This window comes from Odontesthes bonariensis, chromosome 16 (genome assembly GCF_027942865.1).
Source record: "Odontesthes bonariensis isolate fOdoBon6 chromosome 16, fOdoBon6.hap1, whole genome shotgun sequence".
In the NCBI taxonomy this organism is placed as follows: Eukaryota; Metazoa; Chordata; class Actinopteri; order Atheriniformes; family Atherinopsidae; genus Odontesthes; species Odontesthes bonariensis.
The window spans coordinates 28,903,164-28,927,050 of record NC_134521.1 but is presented as its reverse complement, the minus strand read 5'-3'; the positions used below and the strand labels follow the sequence as shown (position 1 = coordinate 28,927,050).

General features: G+C 40.0%; 3 protein-coding genes and 1 non-coding gene across 4 annotated transcripts; 2 read left to right on the top strand and 2 right to left on the bottom strand.

Moving 5' to 3' along the window:
* Positions 1–982: 982 nt before the first annotated feature.
* rab24 (RAB24, member RAS oncogene family) lies at positions 983–13,442 on the bottom strand. The gene is made up of 9 exons (XM_075486866.1): positions 13,019–13,442; positions 11,987–12,220; positions 10,730–10,798; positions 9,070–9,148; positions 8,092–8,159; positions 7,601–7,700; positions 6,154–6,204; positions 3,189–3,248; positions 983–2,545 (listed from the first exon to the last, which is right to left on the bottom strand). The coding sequence occupies exons 2-9, from the start codon at positions 12,101–12,103 to the stop codon at positions 2,478–2,480; spliced, it is 612 nt and encodes a 203-aa protein (XP_075342981.1). The 5' UTR covers positions 12,104–12,220; positions 13,019–13,442; the 3' UTR covers positions 983–2,477.
* A 1,259-nt stretch (positions 13,443–14,701) lies between these two features.
* On the top strand, positions 14,702–19,922 carry pgrmc1 (progesterone receptor membrane component 1). The gene is made up of 3 exons (XM_075486867.1): positions 14,702–15,041; positions 17,183–17,338; positions 18,183–19,922. The coding sequence occupies exons 1-3, from the start codon at positions 14,747–14,749 to the stop codon at positions 18,275–18,277; spliced, it is 546 nt and encodes a 181-aa protein (XP_075342982.1). The 5' UTR covers positions 14,702–14,746; the 3' UTR covers positions 18,278–19,922.
* A 367-nt stretch (positions 19,923–20,289) lies between these two features.
* On the bottom strand, positions 20,290–20,398 carry trnal-caa (transfer RNA leucine (anticodon CAA)). The gene is made up of 2 exons: positions 20,361–20,398; positions 20,290–20,335 (listed from the first exon to the last, which is right to left on the bottom strand). It is a non-coding gene; the product is annotated as a tRNA-Leu (tRNA).
* Positions 20,399–20,828: 430 nt separating this feature from the next.
* Positions 20,829–23,355, top strand: cox7b (cytochrome c oxidase subunit 7B). Its single transcript, XM_075486869.1, has 3 exons — positions 20,829–20,936; positions 22,445–22,560; positions 23,129–23,355. The coding sequence occupies exons 1-3, from the start codon at positions 20,900–20,902 to the stop codon at positions 23,213–23,215; spliced, it is 240 nt and encodes a 79-aa protein (XP_075342984.1). The 5' UTR covers positions 20,829–20,899; the 3' UTR covers positions 23,216–23,355.
* The last annotated feature ends 532 nt before the right edge of the window (positions 23,356–23,887 follow it).

Here is a 23,887-nt window from a genome sequence, read left to right as displayed (position 1 = left end):
TTTGGGGCACCTGCATACCAACCAGGACTTTCTGTTTCTTACTTTCTGCTACATAATGCTGAGAACATTTTCCTTTTTTCAAAATAGAGTTTTCCATTCATAATTAAAAACCTGTTTGAACAGAAATTTAGAACAGACATCTCTGGAAACATTTTTAGCTAAAAAGTGATTAGCATGCAAAATGCTAATTAGCCATATTGGAAGCTAAATGATAACAAAGTAATTTTTTTAATCATGGCTGAAACAATGGAGCTCAGTTTAACTGGTCAGAGAGCAGAAGACTACAGAAACATGCTCAGCTTTCAAAATTGCCGACTAACTTTGGTATATCACATGCTAACAGTAGCACTGAAAATAGGCTGTTGCTAAACCCTAACAAAATAGTCAGTTTTTGCAAAAGGAATAACAAAAATAATAATGGTTTTGGTAAAAATAAGTAACCCTGATAATGGAGAGAAATCTCCAGTAAGAAATGATGAGGATAGCAAATGTTAAGCAAAATCTATTTCAAGTCAAATTAGGCCATTTTGTTATTTGTTCACTTGTAAATTGTTGGGTTTTTCTCAATCCAGAGTTTTGGTTATTTTATTAAGCTAAAGGTAATATTCCTCTGCGAGCCACAAGCTTGTTTAAGATTTTTGTTTGCTTATTGAGTAGGTATAGATGGCAAAAAATCATGTTAAATAATGAAAGGTTCTTAGTAGACCTTCTGTCAAGATGCATCAATACAAAGATCTGTGATGCACCTACATTTTAGAAGCTAAATTATACTTTAGTTTTTTTCCATTAAGATTCATAAAGCTTTACTTAAAAAGGGCAACATATTGTGGATCAATTGACCAAATTTAAGATCTGTCAGCACTTCAAAACATTCTTTGAAGAATGTCTTTTATTTTCCAGAATATATTGGGACACGATTCTGTCTTTATCAGCCCTCAATGAAAATATTGTCGACACAAGGAACATCAAAATATCAAAGCAGTAAGACTGAAAAACTGATATGTTCATTTATTTCCCCTCATGTCCATCCTGCAGCACAACTTGAACGGTTAGAGAACAGAAACTAAAGTGCTAATTATCACTGTAAATATTGGTATGAGAGCACAGAGTGGTGAAAGTTTGTACAGCATTACAACATTCAACTACAAGGCTTTTTCCTGTTTTGGTGAAATTTGTCACCACAGTAAAAGGGACATTCGATCACCATTCTGTGAAGCTAGAAATGACTGAAAGAATAAAACTGACATTCATATTTCCATAAATGTAGCACACTTTCAGACCTTCCAAACAGAAAAATTAACTATAGAAAAGTAACTTTCACTTAAGTTTTATTTCAGGCAGCTTATGCCATGCAAAGTAACCACTGTACAGAGGGCACTGTGCAGATTAGTGATCAGCACTATAAAAACAGCTTACTTTCGTACCTGTTGACAGAAATCATAGCTTATGTTGCAGGTTTATGCAGTTAATGCATCAGATATGTGTTGCATGTGCTGCCACCACATAAAACTAGATAGCTTGTGCGGCACAATGCACATGTGCATTAGTGTTTTCCTGCTGTGCCACTTTGTTTAAACTGGAAAAACTGCTTTTCACAAATCTTGCAGTTTTAAGGAACATTGTTGTTCTGTCTTTGGTGGAAAATGCTTTTAGGCTACAGGAATTTTATTTTGTGTAGAATTACCTTCAAACAAGTGATGTCAAAATGGTAGCAGAATTGAGTGGTGTATAAGCTCTTTTAATACATCAGCGGCTGTCATCATGTGGCAAAATTTGTTCAGGTACACAAACCTGCCACTTATACTCTTAATATAAAAGGCCTACATTAAGATAATGGTGTAAAATGGGCTTTGTAAATGATTCATAATGGGTATTTTGAGTTGAATTAGAGTGTTGGTTTTTGATGACACAATATATCCCATCTGCATAACCTACTTCAAACCTATGTGAAGACAATTCTAAACAACAGGATTAAATAAGAGGTAAACAAAATGAACAGCTGTAAACAAACCATTCCCCTTCCTGACATACTGCATTTGCTCCAACAGTAAGCTGCATCCATCAGGCTTTTTTCTTCAAGTTGCAAGGTCCAAGCACTGTTATAAGCATCTTCACCACTGCAGACATCAACCACAGCTTCTGATTGTTTGACACTGCAGCTTTAAGAGGGGTTACTCCTCTGCGACCGGCAGAAAAATGTCCATTTGATGTCGGGATAAAACAGGAGTGAGAAGTCTTTAAATCCCCATACCTGGTATCGATTTTATACAAGTAGATCGTCCTCTATAAAATCTTGCAGGCCTCAGTTCTTTATGGCACAAAAGAAATAAACATATGTTACAGGGTACAAACAGTATTGTTTCATTCCTATTTTTTTTTCCCCTGTGATTTGGTAAAAATCACATCCAGCATATCCAGGTTTGTCTCCAGCCCAGAAAAGGTGGCACTTATGACTCTCCGCTTTCTGTTGCCCTGCATCAGTTGTTATGGCAACAAGAGTAGAAGTATGAGTCTTTCTTCTGGTCCAGGTCGATACCCTTTTCCTCTGGAGACACAAAAATGAGGGATATTAAGAATGGCTCTAACTGGAGTGTGTGTAAAAGTGCCAGTCGGACTGTCAAACAGCATTTGAAATCCACACACAAACCATTTGACAACTTATTAGAATAGAATAGAAAAATACTTTATTCATCCCCCAATGGGGGAAATTCAAAGTAGTCAAATAGCTCAAAAAAATTATAAATATTTACAATGATTGTATATTAACAACAACAATAATAATACCAATTCTAGTAAAAATACTACTACTAACTACTAACAATAAACAAATACATTTTAGAACATTATTAACATAATATTAGAACAAACAGCAAGAATTGAGCCAACTTTATATGGGATTGACTGACCACCTCTACCATTTTATGTTTGTACAACTGCTCGCAGCATCATTAATGCCTTCAACAACAAAGTGCTTTTAAAATACGCACCAACACTTTTGGGCTTCCACCAAGTGAGGACAGAATTAACTTTCCTCCGAGGGGTGCTTTTGTTGAGATTACTAAAATGCTTCTGGTTGTCTTTGTCGAACTTAACACCCCAAAACTGAAATCCCACTATAAACTCCCCTTTTAAGAAGAAAAAAAGAGAGACAACACAAATAAACAAGCGGATGAGAGTGAAACTCTCACCTGTCATATACTGGAAGGCAGTGTTGTTGTAATCCTCAGCAACTTTCTGGAACAGCTCATCTGGAAAGCAGAGGTAGAATGAAGCCTGTCAGTTTCCATCTGTTCATATCAGTCATGGCTCCACAAAAACTGGTCCTATGACATTCCTAATACCCGGCTTATGAAACACAATCACAGTGCAACAGCTCGTTTCAATTAGGCCGCCTGATGAGACAAACTCCATTGAGCCTGCAGCACTTCTGCTTATACACACACTCCATGCACGAAGAAAAGCGACGATGTTCAAGGCAACAATCCAGCCACAATTCTTTGTTCCCATGTGAAATCTGAGGAATGGCTGTGGTCACTTCAGCATGTAACCTGGTTATCAGTGACTAACTTACACAATGAAGGCTATGTAAGATGTATAGCATCTTTCTTTATGGGATGTCCCGCTAATGTCTTCAGCAATCACCCTCTTGCTTCATCCTTCTGTTTGTGGTGTTTTTTTAAGAAGGCAAATATCTTCTCTGTATTAACTTGACTCATGTCTCACATTTTCACGCACCAGAATGCTGCCAAAAAGCAACAACTTTGGCACTTTTCGTCTTATCTATGTCACTGACAATATATATATACAATATGCTGCAAATTAATTAAAAAAAACTCATTTGAATTACATCAGCTGAGTGGTGGGAACAGAGGCCTTACAGCCCAACTGGCCATCAATACCAGTTTCTCTAAAGCCCCTTTAAAGGGGGGAAATCAGGTGTCTGTGGACACACTGTCCCTTAAGGAAAATCCATAATATGTGGTCCTGGCCATTGTCTAATCTTGTGCCCTTAAACCTCTCCCACTGCATCGCTTGTTCTCAGAATAAACTGTGCAGTCTCAAACATGTGATCCACTTCCTACTTGTACTCTGAAGAGTGACAGGCAGGTCACCCAGTCCATGTCTCAAACTATCAGATTTGTAATGCGGCAGTCGCATTATTTATAAACAATTTGGCCAATCACTCAGGGTGACCATGGTTGGGTGAGCACCTCCACCATGCTTCTTTGCTTCTTGCTAGTTCTGTTACTTTTGCCTCAGAAGCTGGAACTCGGAGCTTGGAATGAAGTCGCACCAAAGTTGATCGTGCTGCAGTTGCAAGTTAGAAAACTTTTCTCGCTGTCCCGGCTACGTATCATCATTAGCAATATTAATTCAAATTGAAAAGAAACTTAAAACATTGCTTCCTTCGATCATCATGGGGAATGTCAGGTCACTGGCTTGGAGTGCTGACGAGGACACAGGGAAATGTCAGTAATGCAGTTTTATTCATTTAAAGGGATAGTTCGCCTCTTTTGACATGAAGCTGTATGACATCCCATATTAGCAATATAATTTATGAACATTGACTTACCCACCGCTGCGTCCTGTGAGCCGAGTTCCAGAGTTTTGGCGTTGACGAAGGAGCTAAAAAAAATAAAGCGTCTTGCTTCTCAAAACAATATGCGTTTGCATCACTACGAGCTGTGTAAACTGTGCAGACCGAAGAGCAGACCGAGCACTCCCCTGCTTCCGAGCAGTAAACACCGTAACAGGTGCAGCTATCGCTAGGTGGCTGAACGCATTGATATCAAGGGAGGCAAAAACAGCGCCAAGCGATGTGAGGTCTGACTTTTTCTGTATGGACGATTTTGTGATGCAAATGTATTACTCTTTTGAACACATATTGTTTTGAGAAGCAAGACGCTTTATTTTTTAAACCCCAGCCAACTAGCCGGACTACTTACGTCAACGCCAAAACGAGGCTGGAACTCGGCTCACAGGACGCAGCAGGGGGTAAGTCAATGTTCATAAATGATATTGCTAATATGGGATGTCAAACAGCTTCATGTCAAAAGAGGCGAAATATCCCTTTAATGTAGATATGACCACAGGAACATATTCCGGACTCCAATGCCCTTTCTACATGGACTCAGACTATACAGGCAGACAGAAACTGCAGACGGAGTGGAAACAGAAATGGGGGAGGGATTGTCACTGTGGAGAAGCAGCTCTTTGCCCGGATATTGAACACTTAGCTGTGAGTTTCTGATTCTGTTTCCTACCATGAGGGTTAACCTGTGTTACCTACTAACGCGACATTTACCATTACCGGCTCAGCTGTTGTGAAGATACAAACATGTCATCCCAGCGCATTCATGTGATTTGGACCATGCCTCCCTCTCTCTGCAATATTCATTCATTCTCAATTTATGCTTTCTTGGTTTGCATCTTGCCAGTGGAAGAAATTATTTTTGTATTTCAGTGACTCAAAGGCTTGTACAACTAAATCTGTTCAGCTCTTAGAAATACAGCTTAGGCTTTCTAATTAATACTTTGGAAAGTATTAGATGTACGACTGATTTAATGAGACACAACCTGACAGAAATGCAACTAAACAGTTATCATCACTACTTTTTATGTGCAGGGCAGCCATGTTGGATTTTTGAAGGTGGGGCTGGTGAGGTTTTTCCAACTTTCCTTGTCAGAAATCAAGCTTTTGGAGGGCGTTCAAACGGATTTCTCCGATTGGTGACTCAGAAATTCTGACTTCCAAGTTCAAATAGGATGTATTTATTTTCACATCCTTTCTCAATTGCGGTTTTCTTTTTTCGTTTAGAACGTCTAAAACAGACTGAATTAGAATGAGGGGCACCTTTAAAAGATTCAAACAAACCTTACTGAACAGATTCCAATAATTCTTTCTCATGGACTGAGTCTTTTTTTCTTTTCTCTCATGAATATATTCTGAACTGGTATTAAACAACATCCTTCCTGTAACTAACTGAATCTCTCATATAAGTGTTTAACAACATACCCACATTTTTCAATATTACAGCTGACTTCCTCAATCCAATCAACAAGCCATTAAAAAAAAAAAAAAAAAATCATCTGTATTCACGGACAACCAAATGTGTTCAAAGTGTTGCAGAGATGACTTAAGTTGGAACTTACCCACATTGTTTCCAGTTTTGCTGGACGTCTCATAATGCTGTGCCCTGATCTCTGTGAATATGAACAGGAACCGTTAGGCTACATATATCTTTTAGTCATTCGCTTGTGTAAGAGGAGAGAAGTTTTGTTTATGTTGTAATAACTAATAGCGCAACAGAAGCTCGAGAGAAAGAGAGGAAAGACTGTCATTTGAAAAAAAAGAAAAGAAAAAAATCTCTTCAGCTGGTAAGTGTTTGTGCAGTTCAAACACTGTCACAGTAAGACACCATAACTCAGATACACTGCACAGCTTTGAGAGCTTCTTTGTAAGTGTCTGACAGAGGCGACAGGAGCAGAGCTCACAAATGGTGGCGCAAGAGAAAACAGAGCCAAAGGGCGCACACACACACACATTAAAATACAACTGGTAATCAGTTTGTTTTTTCTTTATAATATACATTTCAATATATTTACTGTAAAGCTCTTTCACATGAATTCAACTTTTGACTGGTAACCCAAATACATTGATGGATAGAAATATGAGTACAAAATGACCTTACTGTGAGCTGTGAGACAATAATGTCTTTGAGCAGGCCATTATGTAGTCAGATGACAGGGAGATTACATAAATATGTTAACTCTGAGTATGTCTTCAGGTCAAACAAACGTGACCAGGGCCGCCGATAGGGGGGGGACAAACGGGTATTTTGTCCCGGGCCCAGGAATGGGGGGGGGGCCCCAAAAAAAAAAAAAAAAAAAAAAAAAAGGAATTTGCGCATTAGTCCGCAAATATGTCCAAATGTTTCAGGCACGCACGCCAATCAGGCTGAATTGATTTGAGAATCATCCCCGGTCAGCTGAATGACAGCCAGTGTAACGCGGCTCTGGTTTAACCTTATTTTGTTTCAAATAAGCCAGTATAGACATGGCAACGTGTGAAATTGCCATTTAGATAGAGTTGAATGTAACGAATGGGTTATAAACGTGACGTTTTGGGGTAGCCTGTAACTTTTGTTTAGACTGATTCAACTTGACACTCGCCAGATGAATGGGCTCCGCCTTGTTCCTCGAACATTCTCAGAAAGTTAAGCGGACATACACGCGGGTCTGGCGATAAATGAAAGTACCCTTAACATGATTCCCTTGGTCAAGTGAAAAATGGTTGATGAAATGTGCAGCTTATGAGCTCTAAATTAATAAAATAGCGTGAGTTTTATTGTGGTAGGATTTTGAAAGCCATAACTCCACTCAGTCCATATCCATATCCAGGCAAAGTGGTAAATAATCCTTTAGGTTTATCAGCAATAAATGAGAGACTGGGAAAGTAGAGGTGGGTGTGGGTGGGTTGCTACTTGGGGGGGGGGGGGGGGGGGGGGGGGGCATTCAGAGAATTTGGTCCCGGGCCAAGCCAAACCTGTCAGCGGCCCTGAACGTGACAGCACCTTTCTAACACCGACACTCTGGTTACCTTCAGCGAAGTCCTGGGCATCGTGGTAGTCGATCTGGCGCAGACTCTTGTCTCCGATAATCAGGTCGCTCTTAGTGCCGCATAGGTAGATCTTACAGTGCTGCAGGACGACACAGACCAGAAGAAACTCCTGGTTAGCGATCAACATTTTCTTTCCCTCTAAAGTAAGCCTCAACTGAACAGGCAGCAGTGCAGCAGTACAGTGACATCTACTAAATGTACAGAAGGACAGTAATGAAACCGAACGCTCAGATGGCAAACAAAAGGGAAAATAATCGACTGATCAGTGTCTTTCCGTTGAAAGAGGGCTGGCATAAAACATCCTCTTTGCTTCTTTGATTTGATATTTCCCGATTTCTGGCTTACATTTCATCCTTGTTTTGACTGTGTTTTACTTCGTGAATGTTGTTGCACAGCAGATGTTTTCACTTCATGATCTAGTGCGTAGCTAAATTAAACCGGAAACATATTTTTAAAAATAAATCTCTTACTTCTTCGCAGTTTTGCAGCTCTTTCACCCAGAACCGAGCTCGCTCGAAGCTGCTGCTGTCAGTCAGGTCTGAAAGCACAAAATTTAAAAAAACAAAAACAACCAGGTTTAGTTAGCAGAAGCAAATCATTCAGTATGTGCACAGACACCCGAGTGTGTACAAGAAAACTCCCCCCAGTGTGTTCCTCACCTGTTAGCAGGTTTGAATGAAAGGGCCTGTTAAATTAGGGGAATCTAATGAGATGTAACAGTTAAAGGAAATGTTAAAAGAATAAGGGATAACTGTTTTCAATTTAGTTAAGAAAAGTAGCCAGAAAAAAATAAATAAATGTAAAAACCGAGATGAAATACAACCTACAGAAAATGGAAGACTAAGAAGAGAAGCAGACATTACATTCAACATGACAGCAGTGTGAGTAACGCATTGGGAAAATACCATCAGCTGTTTCGCAGACACAAAGTTCCCCAATGTAGAACAAAAAAAACCCAAAAACTATTCAGAAAATGCTGCAGTGAGCCTCCCTCTTTGTTTCTAAGTCGTCCTCTAACGGGTCTGAGTCTTAATCTCATCCTCACTCAGGATGATGCGCTTCCATGCTTGCGTCTCCTTACACGGCCTAATTCACATCAGGTGGTTTGACTGACTCAGTGCATGTGCTGTTTGTTAATTGGCGGCTTATGAGTAAGAGATCAACAAGACACTATTTACGCCATTTTACTTATGGTCAAAACTTCCACTATCACCTGTTTTTTGTATGCAATGAGAAGGTGTTCAATCAGCTCTCTGTCCCACAGTCTCGCCCACATATATCAACATAGTTTGTGAACAAGCCACAATCTCCACTGCCATCTGCTTGCCAACAAGCTGACAGCATTTACTGTACAAAACTACAGTTCAGACCTGTTTGTAGTGAAATTGTAAATTAATAAATGCATCCACCTGCTCAAACTGTATCATATAAAACAATGTCAGTTTTACCATAGCAGACTATGGCCGCCCGGGCTCCTCTATAGTAGATCCGGCTCATGGCTTCGTAGCGCTCTGATCCAGCTGTGTCCTGAATTAGAGACACAAGAGAGGACGAGAGTGGCACATAAAAAAAAGATAAAGTGAGATCAGGTTCATGGCATGTACTTCCTATGTAATTGTAGACACCACAGCCATCGTCTACTTCATATTTGATGTTACACAGGAACACAGTCAAGGGGCTAAATGCTGTGTAAACCCCAGAATGAAAACTCTAACAGCCAGAGTTCCCTTGTTGAAAGCAGTAGCGACTTGAAGCTGAACAGTTCTGAGGGTTTATTCTCTTATTTCCCATATTTCTTCTGTCCGAATATCTTCAGGGCACAATAAAGAGGAGTGGAGCACACAACAGACTGTGACCTCTGCAGCCATCAGGGAACCTGCCTTAAGCATTTTCTGTTATCTGACTCACTGCTGTCTTTCTAACCCAGATTCAACATTTATACACCTACATTTGTTACAAGCTCTGAAAGCACAGCCGGTCTGTGTGCGAGTCAGACTGTATATGAAAGAACGTTTGTGGACTGCTGTTATCTACCCAACTAGGCTGTTTATATCATGAGCTCAAACTCTCTTAGCTTTGCTCATCTCCTCCTCATCAGTTAAAGTAATGACAGGAATTTCCTCCAACGGCTTGTCAGACATCTCTTGCTTCCAAATCTCCAGCTGGAGAAACTAGCTTCTTTCTGGAGATCTTTTTGGTCGCTTAGAAACTGACGTTGAACTTGCATGAATGTGCACCCTCCCACCCCTCCAAGGCACATACCGAATCCAATGTGAATGCAGTGTAGGATAGAGGTTAGACCTTAAAGAGAGCACTTCTTCTGTCCAATCAGCTTTCAGAATCACAAGTGTCACAACCCCCAAGTGGCAACTCAAGGAATTGCACGTTTGTTTGTACATTACATTACAGTCATTATGCAGACGCTTTTATCCAAAGCGACTTACAATGTTTGTAGTTGACATTGGTGTTCAGGCACACAGCCTGCCACCTATTCCACCCATGTGTGTGTCACCATGGCAAAAGAAGATCTTTTTTGGAAAACTGGTGAATGAAGGATGACGGTAGAGTCGATGGCTCCCTCTCACTTGAAATTCCAGCCCCACTCACTCAATTAATGCTCCATAAGAAGTATCTGGTGTACAAATATATATATATATGATCATCCACTACTGCTGTGGTTCAAAAGTTGGTGTTGAAGATGTGATCCCAATAGCAGATGTGTAAGAGGAACTATTACAGAGTCTCAGAGGAAAAGTAACTGCACACTGATGTCACTGCATATCATTGACACATTTTAAAATCTAAAACCATGACACACTAATGATTGAAATGTTTTATGTGGGCAGCTGCAGCTCAGCTTGTAAAGCCGCAGTTCGATCCCCAGTTCCCTGCACGCGTGAAAGTGTGTTTGGACAACACACTGAACCGCACATTGCTCCCAGTTTTTTAACTCTTTGCCTTTAATAAACTGATACAGGAATAATAGCCAGTAAAATGCATTATATTCCAGATACTGCACTGCTAATTTACTGATTTGTGTTTTTTGTTGTGACTATAATGTAAGCACATTAAAATCCACATGTGTAATGAAAGTATCCTCTAACTCACCCATATTCCCAGGGTAATCACTTTCTCTCCCACCTGGATCGGTTTGGCAACAAACGCAGCACCGATGGTCTGTCAGGAGAAAAGGAGAGCAGTTAAACATCGGGCTATCGTGGAAAGTGCTTCCTCAGAGAGCTCCCAGGGTAAATGGGCACGAATGGCAGCTCAGATCAAGCTGGTCAGCCTGTTGCCTGTGTGCTGTTAGATTCGGTTCTTTTAGTAGGAGGCTTAAGAACGGACCGCAGTAATTCAAGTGAAAATGAAGTGTTTATTGGTAGTCACACATCAAAGCATATCAGCGCTGGGCTCAGTGGAACAGAGCTCCCGTAGGAAGTCTGTCAGACTGGCCATGATTTCCGGTTATCATCTGTACTTATTGCATAGGTTGGACTCACATTCGACCGAGTATGATTGGACATGAGTAGGTTCAACATGCTTCGTCATATTCTCTGGATCAGCCCAAAACAATGTGTGTGTGTGAATCTGCCCTTGCTTTCCCAGGCTTTCCTAATTGTTTTGTCTTTCTACTCCTGGATCACTTTAGGTCATATGGAAAAGTACTGAGACTTATTTCATTCATAATGTCTAAGAACAAAGCCAATTTTAACAGTGCTGAAACCTTTTTTTTTTTAATTTTTAATTTTTTTTTTAAATGAGCTCACACGGCTGCGGCGTGAAGCATGCCAACATACTCCAGATGTGCAATCAAGTTGTTATTATTTGCAAATTTCAGGAAAGGTTTTTTGAAATCTTTCCAAGTCACTAATTACTGCAGGTAATAAATGTAAAATGACAGCCTTTATAATACTGTGTTCATCAAAATATGTGCAAATCTGTCTTTTTTTTAGCCTTTTAGTTTTAATAAGTGCCCCTAAGTACTGACAAAAGACAGATTTTTGTTATTTTTGTACAATAGATTGGCAAATTGTAAAAGTGTACCATTATACATTTTCAAGCCTTCTGAGTGCTCAACTCAACTGTTCCAATCTGTTAAGATGCAACCTTACTTCTTCAACAGAAAACAAGTCAGGCACGGAGGAAGAGCCTCCATGTTCAGATCGACACAAAAATGCTTGTCAAATGCGGCATCAGCTTAAACACACTGGGCACAGACATTCCAGCAACATCCCTTTCCATCAAAGCCTTTTTCTGTAAAGAAAAATGGCCACAACGTCTTGCCACTGAAAGACTCCCCCGGGCGGGATACAAAAACAATAACTTTCATGCAGGCAGCAGGAAGGAGGGGCAGCTGACACTCACATTCTGATAGGGGCCAACCAAGAAGCGATGGTGAACATATCTCTCCACCAGGCTCGTCTTCCCCACACTTTCCTTTCCCAGCATCACCACTTTGGCGTCCACACGCATCGCACTCATAGTGATGACGTCTGGGGAGGTCCAGGGTGAGACAGCAGGCCAGCAAACGGGAGCAAGCAGGAGTTTTTTTTTTGTTGTTGTTTTTTTTACAAGGCAGCAACAGGGCTGCTTGGTGTGCTGTATAACGGGAAGACGGGACAAACAACACAACTTCAACTGTCTGTAAAGAGAAACTGAACTCTATCATTCATGCTTCGTAAACAGGAAGGTGTGTGTACATGTTCAGGGTAATTATCACAATTATCTCCTTATTACAGGGAATTACATAACTCTATTCTTTTTTACTTCCTCTTATACTTAAATGTGTATCTTAATCTGTCCCTAAAATCTACAGTCACACAGTGGTCCAATCATGTCTAATGTGTACAGTTTAAAAAACAAAAAGTTACAAAAACTTTTTTTTTTTTTTAATGTTTCAAACGTAATTTGAGGAACTCCATGCGTACATGACACTGATATTGGCTAAAAACATAAACTGAACTAACCTCTAATTAGCATTAATGGGTAAAGTCAGTCTCACCTTTACTGCCCTTAAGATTAACTTTATGTAAACATTAGCTCTCTCTATGTTACACTCAATTTGCATATATAAAAACAAACTGTTGAGCGCTCTATTACTACCGGAGTTTTTTTTTTTCTTCAAAGCTTAAACAAGAGCTTACAGAGCTTACATTAGACAGACACAAAATTTTACGTTTAAGCTTTAACTGCACATAACGTCTTGTTTTTTTTCTTTATAAACTAGCAAAAGGGACATCTGATTCAAGGACATGAAGCACATCAACCATTTAGTTCAGTGGTGCAAACATGACACAGCCAAAAAACAGCAGCCTAGCACCATAACAACTGATCAGGGTTTGGGACCTAAGCTAGCCTAGCTAACGTCAGCACCGCTAACAAACACTGAAAACTCACCTGGTAGCTAGCTTGACTAAACAAATCTCTCTCAGCATCGGATCTTGTCCAAACATGGGTCAAACCTGCGCTGACATCCGCCTACCAAACCTCTTTTAAAGAATATACGGTGGCAGCCAGCTCATTCGTCATCGCTGCCCCGCCGTGTGGAGGAGCCGGGTGGTGTTTGGATACTGGCAGTGAGTATCAGATAGCTCCGTTGCTGTCACTGTTGCGCAATGACTGAAATTACATGCAGGTCGTCAGTTAGCGAACCTTACAAAGACCTGTGACGACCCACCGGCAGTTCAGTCCTCTGAACACGAGTCCAGTTTACTCCCAGCAAACACCCGGCCAGAGACAGAGTAGTGTTGCGTTTCTGTGGAGTTAAAGCTCCAGAAGAGCTTTGTTAGTGTGGGTGGGAACCAATCAGCGGCCAGGGGCTGTTTCCAGGAGCAGGAAGCGGCCGAATTGCCTGAGACAATCACCGGATGTTGAAACCCAAAACTCTTGTTGGAACTAGAAATTACTCTGTGCTACTTTTACCTTATCCCATGATTGTGTAGGTTATCTGTTAATAGAATTCACATTAAATAGAAAATAAAATATCTAATTCACATGCTAAAACATCTACAATAACATCTGAATAAAATCCAAAAGCATATTTCTTTACTTGTCTTAGAATTTATACGAGGACTCTTTATTTTTTTGCCAAGATTTCCTAGTTTTTTTTTTCCAGTTTGTATTATATATAAATAAATTAATCAAGCTTATTAGCATAATTCACCCATCCCACCCACTGCTTCTTCAGCCTCCTGCCCTTCGGGAGGGGCCTCCGGGTGAGAACCAGCAGACAGCTTCATCTGTCAGGATGCTGAACTCCCTCCCAATACTGCCTCCCCTTCCATCTCTGCCCCCTGCCCCCACAAACTGCTCCATGGTTACTTTGTGGTTGTATTATGTCGTAATTTTGGGATCAAGTGTTTTTCTGTTTTATATAGTCATTTCATGCTTCTTTTTGATCATTTTATGGATATATTTTGTCATTATGGGGTGACTGAGATTTATTTTCTTCTTTGTAAATCTCCATAGTGTTGCATTCTTAAAAATGTAAGATTCTAGAACTGTTATACATTTATTTAGTTAAGTTTTTTTTGTCTCTAGTTGGTTCTTTCCTGCCATTTTGTTGCTACTACTCTGTGATTGTTTTTGTAGCTATTCCAAATAATGCTTCAACCCAGGGGCCCTCTTTGCACCCCTGAGCTGGTTTTCAGTCAGTAATCAGTTCATGGCTGATCCTATCATTACAATTTATTTGCAGTGTATACATAAGGACATAGTTTACAACACACACTGTACATTAAGAGCGGTCACAACACTTCTGTTGGCAACTGAGAAAACTGGTGAAAAGATTAATCGAACAGCAAATTCATCAACTTTTAAAAATCAATAAACTTTGTATCTTTTCCCCCAAAGGTTTGAACAGTATATAGATCAAACTAATGAGAATGAACTACAAACATAATAAACAAATCAACCGCAACAACTTAAAAACAAATACTCGTGTTAGAAACTACAGTAATGAAGTCAAAAGTACAACAATTTTTGGTACACAGTTCGAGGAAGCTGATTGGTTTAAAGCGTAAACCGGTGGCTGTAATGCTGAACCGTGATTGGTCCAGAATCCATTAGGGCGATCAATCCCACCCAACACTCACGCACAGCGGTCAGTGAGAGAAAGACGGCAACATGGCTGAAGCGAAGCCAAGCGAAGTTACTTCTGGTGGAATTTTTCAGGAGATCTTCACGTCCCCACTGAACCTGACCCTGCTCAGTCTCTGTTTGTTCCTGCTGTACAAAATCTTCCGCGGGGATAAGCCCGCGGAGCTCGGAGAGGTGGAAAAACCGCTACCTAAACTGAAAAAGAGAGATTTTACCCAGGCAGAGTTGAAGCCTTATGATGGTGAGCAGAACCCACGGATTCTCATGGCTGTCAACGGAAAAGTGTTCGACGTGACCAGAGGCAAGACGTTTTACGGACCAGGTAATATCACTGCAAGTTGCGCACGTTCGGCTGCAACGAGCCGTTCTGTCCTCCTCCTCGCGCTGCGAACACAACGACACCACTTAGCATAAAGTTACCGTTAGTGTTTGTGAAGTTCTACGGACTGACTGAGTTTATTTCACATCGCAACGAACATTAGTCGTTGTTTGGCACATTGTTTGACTTTTCCAACCAGAATCTGGCGCCACACCCCCTTTAGTTTGCTAGTTGAGGTTCCATTTCATAACACAGCGTCTGCGGCAGCCTTGAAGCCAGAGATCGTCTATGAAGAAGTTGATTTCTCCTTGAAAACAACTTGACCGCCGCCATGTTTTAGAAGTGGAGCAAGAAAGCGTATCGAATTGGTATTTTTCCGTTTTAATTCAAAACTGTTTTAAACAGAACTCATATCAGCAATCTTATCTATGAACACCTATTACATGTAATGGAACATGTTATGCTCCAAGTCAAAATAATGATAATGTTTTGACCTAAAATCTCAGCATTTTGTGGTACTCTCAGAATGTTGGCTTAGTGTCTCAAGAGGTGAAAATATCTTAGAATTATCCATCCATCTATTTTCTATACCCGCTAATTCTAATTTAGGGTCGCGAGGGGGGCTGGAGCCTATCCCCGCTTTTTTTTAAGAGTAAGTATTTCCTTCGACTGTAATGGATGCTTAAATACACTTTTATAGATGTCACTTACATTAGAAAAGGCCAAACCTTCTGAATGTTTCAGAGGTCCTCCGTCATATGTGTGATAATTCAGTTTTTTGTTTTTTTTTAACACAGTATCTTTTTGAAGACGATTTTGCAGTTATTTTAAGTTGGAACCCATTCAGTTGGAACTCAGCTACATTTCTGCAAACAGACACAGAGTTACACCTCTTTGTTTTTATCTAATCTCAGATTGTAACCTCTGTTGCGTGTAACCTTTGACCAACAGGAGAGCTGACTGTCATGCAAACATGAATGGCATGGCACGACCAGTTCCAAAGCCCAAATTTCTGAAACTTATCTTTGGCTTAGTGTCATGTGTTGGCAACACTTATGTCTGTTTCACACTGTGTAACCATTAACATTTTCTTTGGTTCTGGGTTATGTTTGAAAACTTTGTCCTTCCATGTGTTCTCTGAAGTTTGAAGTTCGGAGGCCTTATTTTGAAAACCATTTTTGTAACATGACACCAGAAGCCAAATGTCTAAAATGCTACAGGTCAGGACATATGCAGCTGTACAAATCTTTCAATAAAACACTAAATTAAAGCAAGAGAAATGCACCACACTCTACATAACATATTGATCAAACAACTAACTGTGTTCAGCCAGAGGATACTTCAGCTCTGCTTCTATAAAGGATGGTACAGGAGACCAGTCTTGCCCAAAGCAATAGCTAAATAATGGCTGTTTTACACTAACTCACAACTTCTAACTGTTATAGATGCTTGGCACGGTTCTATAGGACTCACATCTGAAGTTCCCTGTTGGTTTGTTTTTTGTTGTTGTTTTGTTTTTCATTACTCTGTGTAAAAAATATTTAAGGAGTTTAAAAAGAAAGGCAAAAAAGACCACCCATCCTAACTTTTTAATATTAAACATTTGACTATAAACATTGGTGTTGTGATATGTTAATGTCATACTAAAATACAAGTCATGAACAAAGTAAATGAGTTCAGGATTCTGCAGGATCATTTTTGTTGTGATGGGCCATTGCGGATAAATGAATGCTTTATTCGACTTAAATGAGCTGCAGCCTCACTTCCTCTAACATAATGTCAACTCTGTCACACAGATTCACAGTCAGGTACTGAAATCTTTCAGCGATTCATTTCAGGTGGATATTCATGCTTTGTAATAAAGGTATAATTCAGATGGTGCTCTGGAGAGTACAGAGTTTGGTATCCAATGAAACCTCTGGTCCTGAGTTTCATGTAGATGTTACTTTGACACACACTTAAACATTGTTGCAAACCACACACACACGTCTGCCATGGCAACCAGACTCAGTGATAGTAGGACATCTTACTCAGGGACAGTTCAATGAGCTGAAGCCCCGCTGAAGGCCGTGTCCACAGCTGGCTCAACCTTGGGTTACTGCTGCCTTCACCACGTGCACTTTGTGTCTCTTCTCTTCCTGCAGAGGGTCCGTATGGAGTGTTTGCAGGTCGGGATGCGTCCAGAGGTTTGGCGACTTTCTGTCTGGAGAAAGAGGCCCTGAAAGATGAATACGACGACCTGTCGGACCTAAACGTCATGCAGCAGGAGAGCCTGACTGAGTGGGAGACTCAGTTCACCTGTGAGCAAAGACCTCTCAAACTCACACATTTCGAAAGAATATTAAGGCCATCACAGCAAAGCCACTTATTTCTTCTATGTATAAATGATCACCTAAAAACACACATTGTGTTGTATTTGACACATTAAAGGCGGGGCAGGGGATCTTTTTCTGGAGCATTTTTTTACATATTGCTTGAAATACTCTTCACACCCCCATTGCAACCAATTAATTAAAAGTTTTGACACAAATATGAAAAGTTTTGTTGGCCTCTAGAACGTACAATCTAGGAAAAACAGTATCCAATCATACTGAACGGACCGTTAACAATGATTGGATTCTGATGCCGTCTATTAAACTGCAATCTGCTCCTCCCTCCCCCTCCTTCCCCCTGTGCGCGTACCCTGCTCCGTGAACGAATTATGTGTCCAGAAGCTTGGCAGAAAGCTAAACTAGAGCCAGCTTGGCTTGCACCTAGCATTATTAAACGTGTAGTTAGCATATACTAAATACTAAATACTAAATACGGCAACGATCGATGCTTGCTGTCAGAACAGCGCTCGTGCACCTTCGTGCTCGTTCATGTTCTCTAGAGGCGTGCCTTCGGGGGGAAAGTGAAGAAAAGGGTTGGGACTTTTTACCTGTGTATTTTCAAAATGCAGCTTCGCTGGACTCAAAATCCAGGATCTCCTACCCTACCTTTAAGGTCACATTATTTTTTTAAAGACTCTTGATTGTTGATCTAAAGTTTTTTATTTAAAATGACAAAGTTTACTCTAAATGTACAATATTGATGTGCATTTCAAACTTTATGAACTGAACTATTGATAATGAATGAAGAATTTTATTTTCTTCTCTGTTGCAGTTAAGTACGACTACGTCGGCAAGCTTCTGAAACCAGGAGAGGAGCCCACAGAGTACACCGACGACGAGGAAGCAAAAGACAAGAAGGCGGACTAGAGCATGAAAAGTGACCAAAAGGGGGAAAAAAGAGAGCTGCCTTAATGGTGTAATCTGACACCTCGGACCTCTTTTGGGCCATTCACTGAGAACACCTCCATATTCCTCACACAATCTTGTATTTAGGACCAATCCTGGATTCTGTATGCCAACTTTATCTCCATTTATCTTTTCCTGAAGGCATTAACAATTAGATATGCTTCATTATGATGTAGAGCTGTTACTGTAAACCTAAACATTGATCCTTGTCCCAGTTATACAGTAACTGATGGTTAGTGGAGCTGCAGGGTGAAGCTGAAGAAGGTGCATGATTATAAACAGGGTTCATGCAAGAACTCTTAATTTTGCATGAAGGGTAATGCATTGAATGTTTGCTGGCAGGAGTCGCACCTCATAGAAAATTCTGGTATTTCCGTTTCTTGTGCACAAATGTATTATACGGCTTTTTAACTCTCCATCACAAATATAATAACTGAATAATTGTGCAACCAAAAGTTAGTTTCAAGAGCCAGTAAGCTTCCTTGAAAAGAACACACAGTTGGCTACAAAAGCTTCTGCAGGGAAGGCGGTGACTATTCAAGCCTTTTGAGTAGAGAAGAGGCTTCCTGGAGCCGTATTCCTCTAATCTGAGTCAGCAGTATACATCAGTGAGCACTGGACCGATTCCAGAAATGTGCTGATCTGAAGACGGGATTCTTAAACATTCAAGATAATCGCAGCCCAAACATCTGTTGAAGTTATTTGCCTTGACAAGCCACTTTAAATAAGCAGTTGTGCCAAATGTAGTGCAAGCCTTAACTACCAGTTTGATGGAGACGATCAGCTGTATTCTTGTTGTTTGAGAAATGTTTACGACAGTGCGACCCATCAGATTATTCTAACTTCCATGGGTTGAGTTCTGTTAATTGCAGGATTTGCTTGTGGTTTCTGTGCAGTGTCTCATGGGAAGTGTGTGTGTGTGTGTGTGTGTGTGTGTGTGTGTGTGTGTGTGTGTGTGTGTGTGTGTGTGTGTGTGTGTCCGTGTGGTGGGGGGGGTAAACAATAATGTTTATCACTAGACATGGTGCAGAGGACAGTGACTGCTGCCATCAAACTGCTGTTTTAAATACATAACGCTGCATATTATAATTTAATTTTCTTACTCAGTCACTTGATGTGTATTTGTTTTGGTTGTTTTTTTTGTGTTTTTTCTTTAACACTAAATCCATGATGGCAAATGTAATCAAAAACATCTCTCAAAGTGGAGCTTCCCCCACGGTGAGCTCTGCTCCCAGCTTTTCCGGTTTAGTCCATTTGAAGCTGACGGTCCATGGCTGGAGATGTTATCCCGAACTTGGAACAACTCGTCACACTTTGATCATTTTTCACTATAGGAATTAGAAATGGACCCCCCCCCCCAAAAAAAAAAGCACGTCAGTAAAACCCTCCAGAAACTAGTCAAATCTTTAAGTCAGAGGGAAGACGATATTTTTTCCAACTGCAGAAATGTGTGGTGCTAATGATTTTCTTTGCCACCATCGTACCTGTAACTTGCCATGAAATGAGAGAAACATTTCTCTGTTGTCATGTACATAATATTCATTCTGTCTTGTGGTTATAATCCTCAAATGATGTTTTGATTTAATAAAGTAAACCACAAAATGAACATTTGAAAATCTCCTTATTTTAATAATCTTAGTCTTTTCATCTGGATTTCTGAAAACCTGTTGATGCAAGTGTGAAGAAATATAAATGATAATAAAAAAATAAACACACCATTCTTTTTCTACTCAAAATAGTTACTTGTAATCAAGCAATATGAAGTAATAAAATTGCTTTAAAATATTTTTCCTTTTTTTAATTTTAAACTTTGAAGGAAGAATGCTGTATTAAAATGATTGGAAAAGTGTAAAACGTTCTGTATGTAGAATGTTATAAAATCCTATTCAGGAAACTTCTTTAACCGAATCGATCAGTGTAATTACAGCCTTAATAAGAGATGCTTTGTCTTTTTAAAGACAGAAAAAGTTATGTGTCAGAAGTGGGATTCGAACCCACGCCTCCATTCGGAGACCAGAAGTCCCGGTTTAGGAAGGAGTTTATCCTTGAGTCTGGCGCCTTAGACCACTCGGCCATCCTGACACGGCGTTGAAATTATCGAGAAAGTGTAATTTTATCTCTGAAGAATTATATGTATGGCCTGGTATATTAGAAATGTTTGTAACTAATATTTACCTTGGGTAAATAGTCTTGCTTTTATCGCCTCCTGAATTTGTTCTCTTAAAACATTTTAGGTTTTAACCGCGCATGCTCTCATTAAGCGCAATGACGCATTCAAATCATCTTATAAGAATGGGAATAAAAGTATGCCTCTCCTAGAAGTAATTTTCTTACATAGGATAACGACGGTTATCCCTACTGTTTTCTGTTTTTCATGTAAGTTACAATAGTGCAGCAACAAAAACCGAGATAGTTTTCTCAAAAAGGAGGATTTCGTCGTTGTCAGAACTGTTCACCCGTTGAGCAATTCACAGTTACTATTCAGATACATGCCTTGAACGCAGCAACTTCCGGTGCGTCTACTTGCGGCCGCCATATTTTACTTCCGTTCTTCAAGGGTATCTGGAGACACAGGCAAACACCATGTACCGGTTTGCGAAATCTGCGGCTAATATCAGTGGTAAGTAATGCGTTTTTCTGTTGGAGTTATGTGTGGCGTGTAAATTATTATACCAGGGGCCCGTTTTATATCAGTTCTCGGAGAGTCTAGTTGGCACTGTGGTCGGTGACCGCGTTAAACGTGCCTACTGCTAGCACGTTGACATTAGCACGTCCCAAAGATTTTTGTTCTGTTTAAAATTGTGTTTTTGTCTGGCCTTGTTATGTCTATCATCCTTAACACTAGACGTGCGTTTTTAGTGGCAATACTGGGGGAAATACGAAGGTTAATAATTGAGGTGTCCTTGTCCGACACACTGACCTATAGTAACTTCGAGTAATGATTGGACATTTTCCCGCAGTTATACTATTGTGCTGGAGTTCTTTGAGACAAATGTGCATGCTAAATTACCTAGATGATATCATCTCATTTTAAAGGCAGGCAAAAGGAGGATAGTAAAGGACATTCTTTCCATCCAGCGTGTCCTGAAAATGTCAGAACTCAATTTAAAAGGAGGATTAGGTTTCATACGTCACTTTGTTGTGTCACACAAGATTGAGGGGGTCAGCGTTCACTACTAACCGGAAGGATTCTCCTATCTTAAAACGACCGAAAAAGTTCCCGTTTTGGGAAAAGACGTTGACTTACATTTCAGCAACCTTTTCGTGAATCATATTTTTGTTCTACCCTGAAATGTCATTGTCCTTTGGAAAAGAAAAGGAAACCAGATTAGACTTTTAGAATAGAATAGAAAAATACTTCATTCATCCCCCTAATGGTTGAAATTCAAATGAGTCAAGTAGCTAAAAAAAATTATAAATATGTACAATGATTGTAGACAACAACAACGATAATAATAATAAGAAGAAATTACTAAATAGATCAATTTGAGAAGAACATGTCAGCAGTTACTGTTAAAAAGCCTTATGGCTGTGGGAACAAAGCACCTCCTGAACCTCTCAGTCCTGCAGCGCAGAGAGATGAGCCTCTCACTGCAGCTGCTCCTCTGTCCTGCCAGGATGCTGTGGAGAGGATGTTTATTGTTCTCCAAAAACAGCACTGAGAGGGTCCAGCCTTCTGCCTACAACAGAACCAGCCTTTTTCACCAGTTTGTCCAGGCGCCTACAGTAGACAACAGCATAGAACAGTGCACTCTCAGTGATAGTGTGATAAAACATGCACATCATATCACTGCAGACATTGAAGGACCAGAGCCGTCTCAGGAAGAACAGACGGCTCTGGCCCCTCCTGTACACTGCTTTTATGTTGGCAGACCACTCCAGTTTATTATCCAGCACCACCCCCAGGTATTTGCAGGTCTGAAAATGTTTCCGTGCTCTAAACAAATGATCCACTGATTGATTGATCTGTTAACCATTACAGGTCCAAATGTTTTTGAACGCTACGGTTAAATGGGGAAATGAAGTTGTTGAATTCAGATGGAGCTAGTTTTGATCACGGGTTATACTACGCTAAGCTTGCCGATAAGAGATGGCAGCCATTACATGAGGACTGTGTTGTTTTTGCAGGTCAGGCTGTGAGGCAGATGAGGCATGGGTCCACTGCCCCTCTGGGATTCCACCAAAAGTACGGCACAGGTTTGATGATCAGTGGAGCTGTCTTCTGCACAGCTGTGTGGTCATACGTAAGTCGAGTCACTGCTCTTTCATTTAGAAGAATAACCTGATCAGAAAGCTTTTCTAACAATTCTACACATGCTCCCATGATTTTCAGTGTCCAAGGTCGAATAAATTAGGCTGATGGCAACAGTGACATACACATAATGATTATAAACTTGTATGTTGGCGCCTATATGGCTACATGAACAATAAGGGCTTCAAATATGATCTAAATACATTAAGGTGCGAGTAGTGATTAAATGAAGTCTAAAAACTTAACCTTCCAGGTTTCAAGATTTAATTGGTTTTTATTTGCTTAAAACATTTCTTGGATGGATTGCATTTCTTTCATTGGCCTTATTCTTGGTGTCTATTTGTTGGCATTTTTTTTATAAGCTTTCTCTACTCTGAATGTTCTGAATATCATTTTTATTTCTATGCAAATATCATCATTATGGACTTTGATAGAGCTGTTGGGCATTCGGTTGACTTATTTTAGTCAACAGGAACTTAGATTTGTAATGAAAGATGAAGATTAAAAAAAAAAAAACAAGTGTTGTGTCATTCTGATAAATGACTCCCGTCTTTGTGCAGGTGCTAACTCAGACCGGCATCACCTGGAATCTGTCACCAGTGGGGAAGGTCATGCCTAAAGAGTGGAGAGAGGCTGAGGAAGAGTGAAGAGCAGGCATGGTGGCCCTGCTTCCCAACCGAAAAAACCTGGTTGTACAGATGAAAACTAATCTCTGCGTGTTCAGACAGCGAATTCCTGTGTTTATTCCAACATGTTATTTTGTCCAAATAAATTAAGTCCAAATCTAGTGATGGCTTGTGTGTGAATTGTGCCTTTTTTTTCTTTAAAAAAAAAAAAAAAAAAAACATAAAATTTAAAGATGGGGAAAAATGTGAATTTTGCTGATTAATACAACAAACTGTCCTTTTTTTTTTTTTTTGGTATCATGCTGAAAATGTTAGGGGTGTAGAGAATATTTAGATTTTAAGATTAGGAATAAGTTGGTAAGAGTCTGGTTGAAATAACAAAACTCAATGACTGATTATGCTGATTAATTCCTCTGGATCTACTTTTTTTTTTTTAGTATTGTTAGACTGGCACTGTATTTTTAGCATGACATTTTACTGCAACATAAATACAGCTCAGAATTTGAAGTCTACGACCTTATACAGCAACGTAATGATGTGAAAGTAGCATAAAATAGAAATTCTCAAGTACCTCTGAGTTGAGGCTTGGCCGTCACTAAGATTTATTTAAGTTCAGCTGGTGAAGTCAGCAGAGATAAGCAGTTATCTTGTCCAATCAAATCCGACGTTTCCTTCCACATAAGCCAATCAGCA

What these genes read in the sequence shown, in the direction of transcription:
- cox7b (XM_075486869.1), top strand. Translation starts at nt 20,900, where the DNA reads ATGTACCGGTTTGCGAAATCTGCGGCTAATATCAGTG. An exon ending in ATCTGCGGCTAATATCAGTG is followed by an intron (nt 20,937 to 22,444) that starts GTAAGTAATGCG and finishes TTGTTTTTGCAG; the next exon opens with GTCAGGCTGTGAGGCAGATG. An exon ending in GCACAGCTGTGTGGTCATAC is followed by an intron (nt 22,561 to 23,128) that starts GTAAGTCGAGTC and finishes GTCTTTGTGCAG; the next exon opens with GTGCTAACTCAGACCGGCAT.
- pgrmc1 (XM_075486867.1), top strand. Translation starts at nt 14,747, where the DNA reads ATGGCTGAAGCGAAGCCAAGCGAAGTTACTTCTGGTGGAATTTTTCAG. An exon ending in CAAGACGTTTTACGGACCAG is followed by an intron (nt 15,042 to 17,182) that starts GTAATATCACTG and finishes CTCTTCCTGCAG; the next exon opens with AGGGTCCGTATGGAGTGTTT. An exon ending in GTGGGAGACTCAGTTCACCT is followed by an intron (nt 17,339 to 18,182) that starts GTGAGCAAAGAC and finishes TCTCTGTTGCAG; the next exon opens with TTAAGTACGACTACGTCGGC.
- rab24 (XM_075486866.1), bottom strand. Translation starts at nt 12,103, where the DNA reads ATGAGTGCGATGCGTGTGGACGCCAAAGTGGTGATGCTGGGAAAGGAA. An exon ending in GGCGGCCATAGTCTGCTATG is followed by an intron (nt 8,160 to 9,069) that starts GTAAAACTGACA and finishes TTGTGCTTTCAG; the next exon opens with ACCTGACTGACAGCAGCAGC. An exon ending in TGCCCAGGACTTCGCTGAAG is followed by an intron (nt 6,205 to 7,600) that starts GTAACCAGAGTG and finishes TCATATTCACAG; the next exon opens with AGATCAGGGCACAGCATTAT.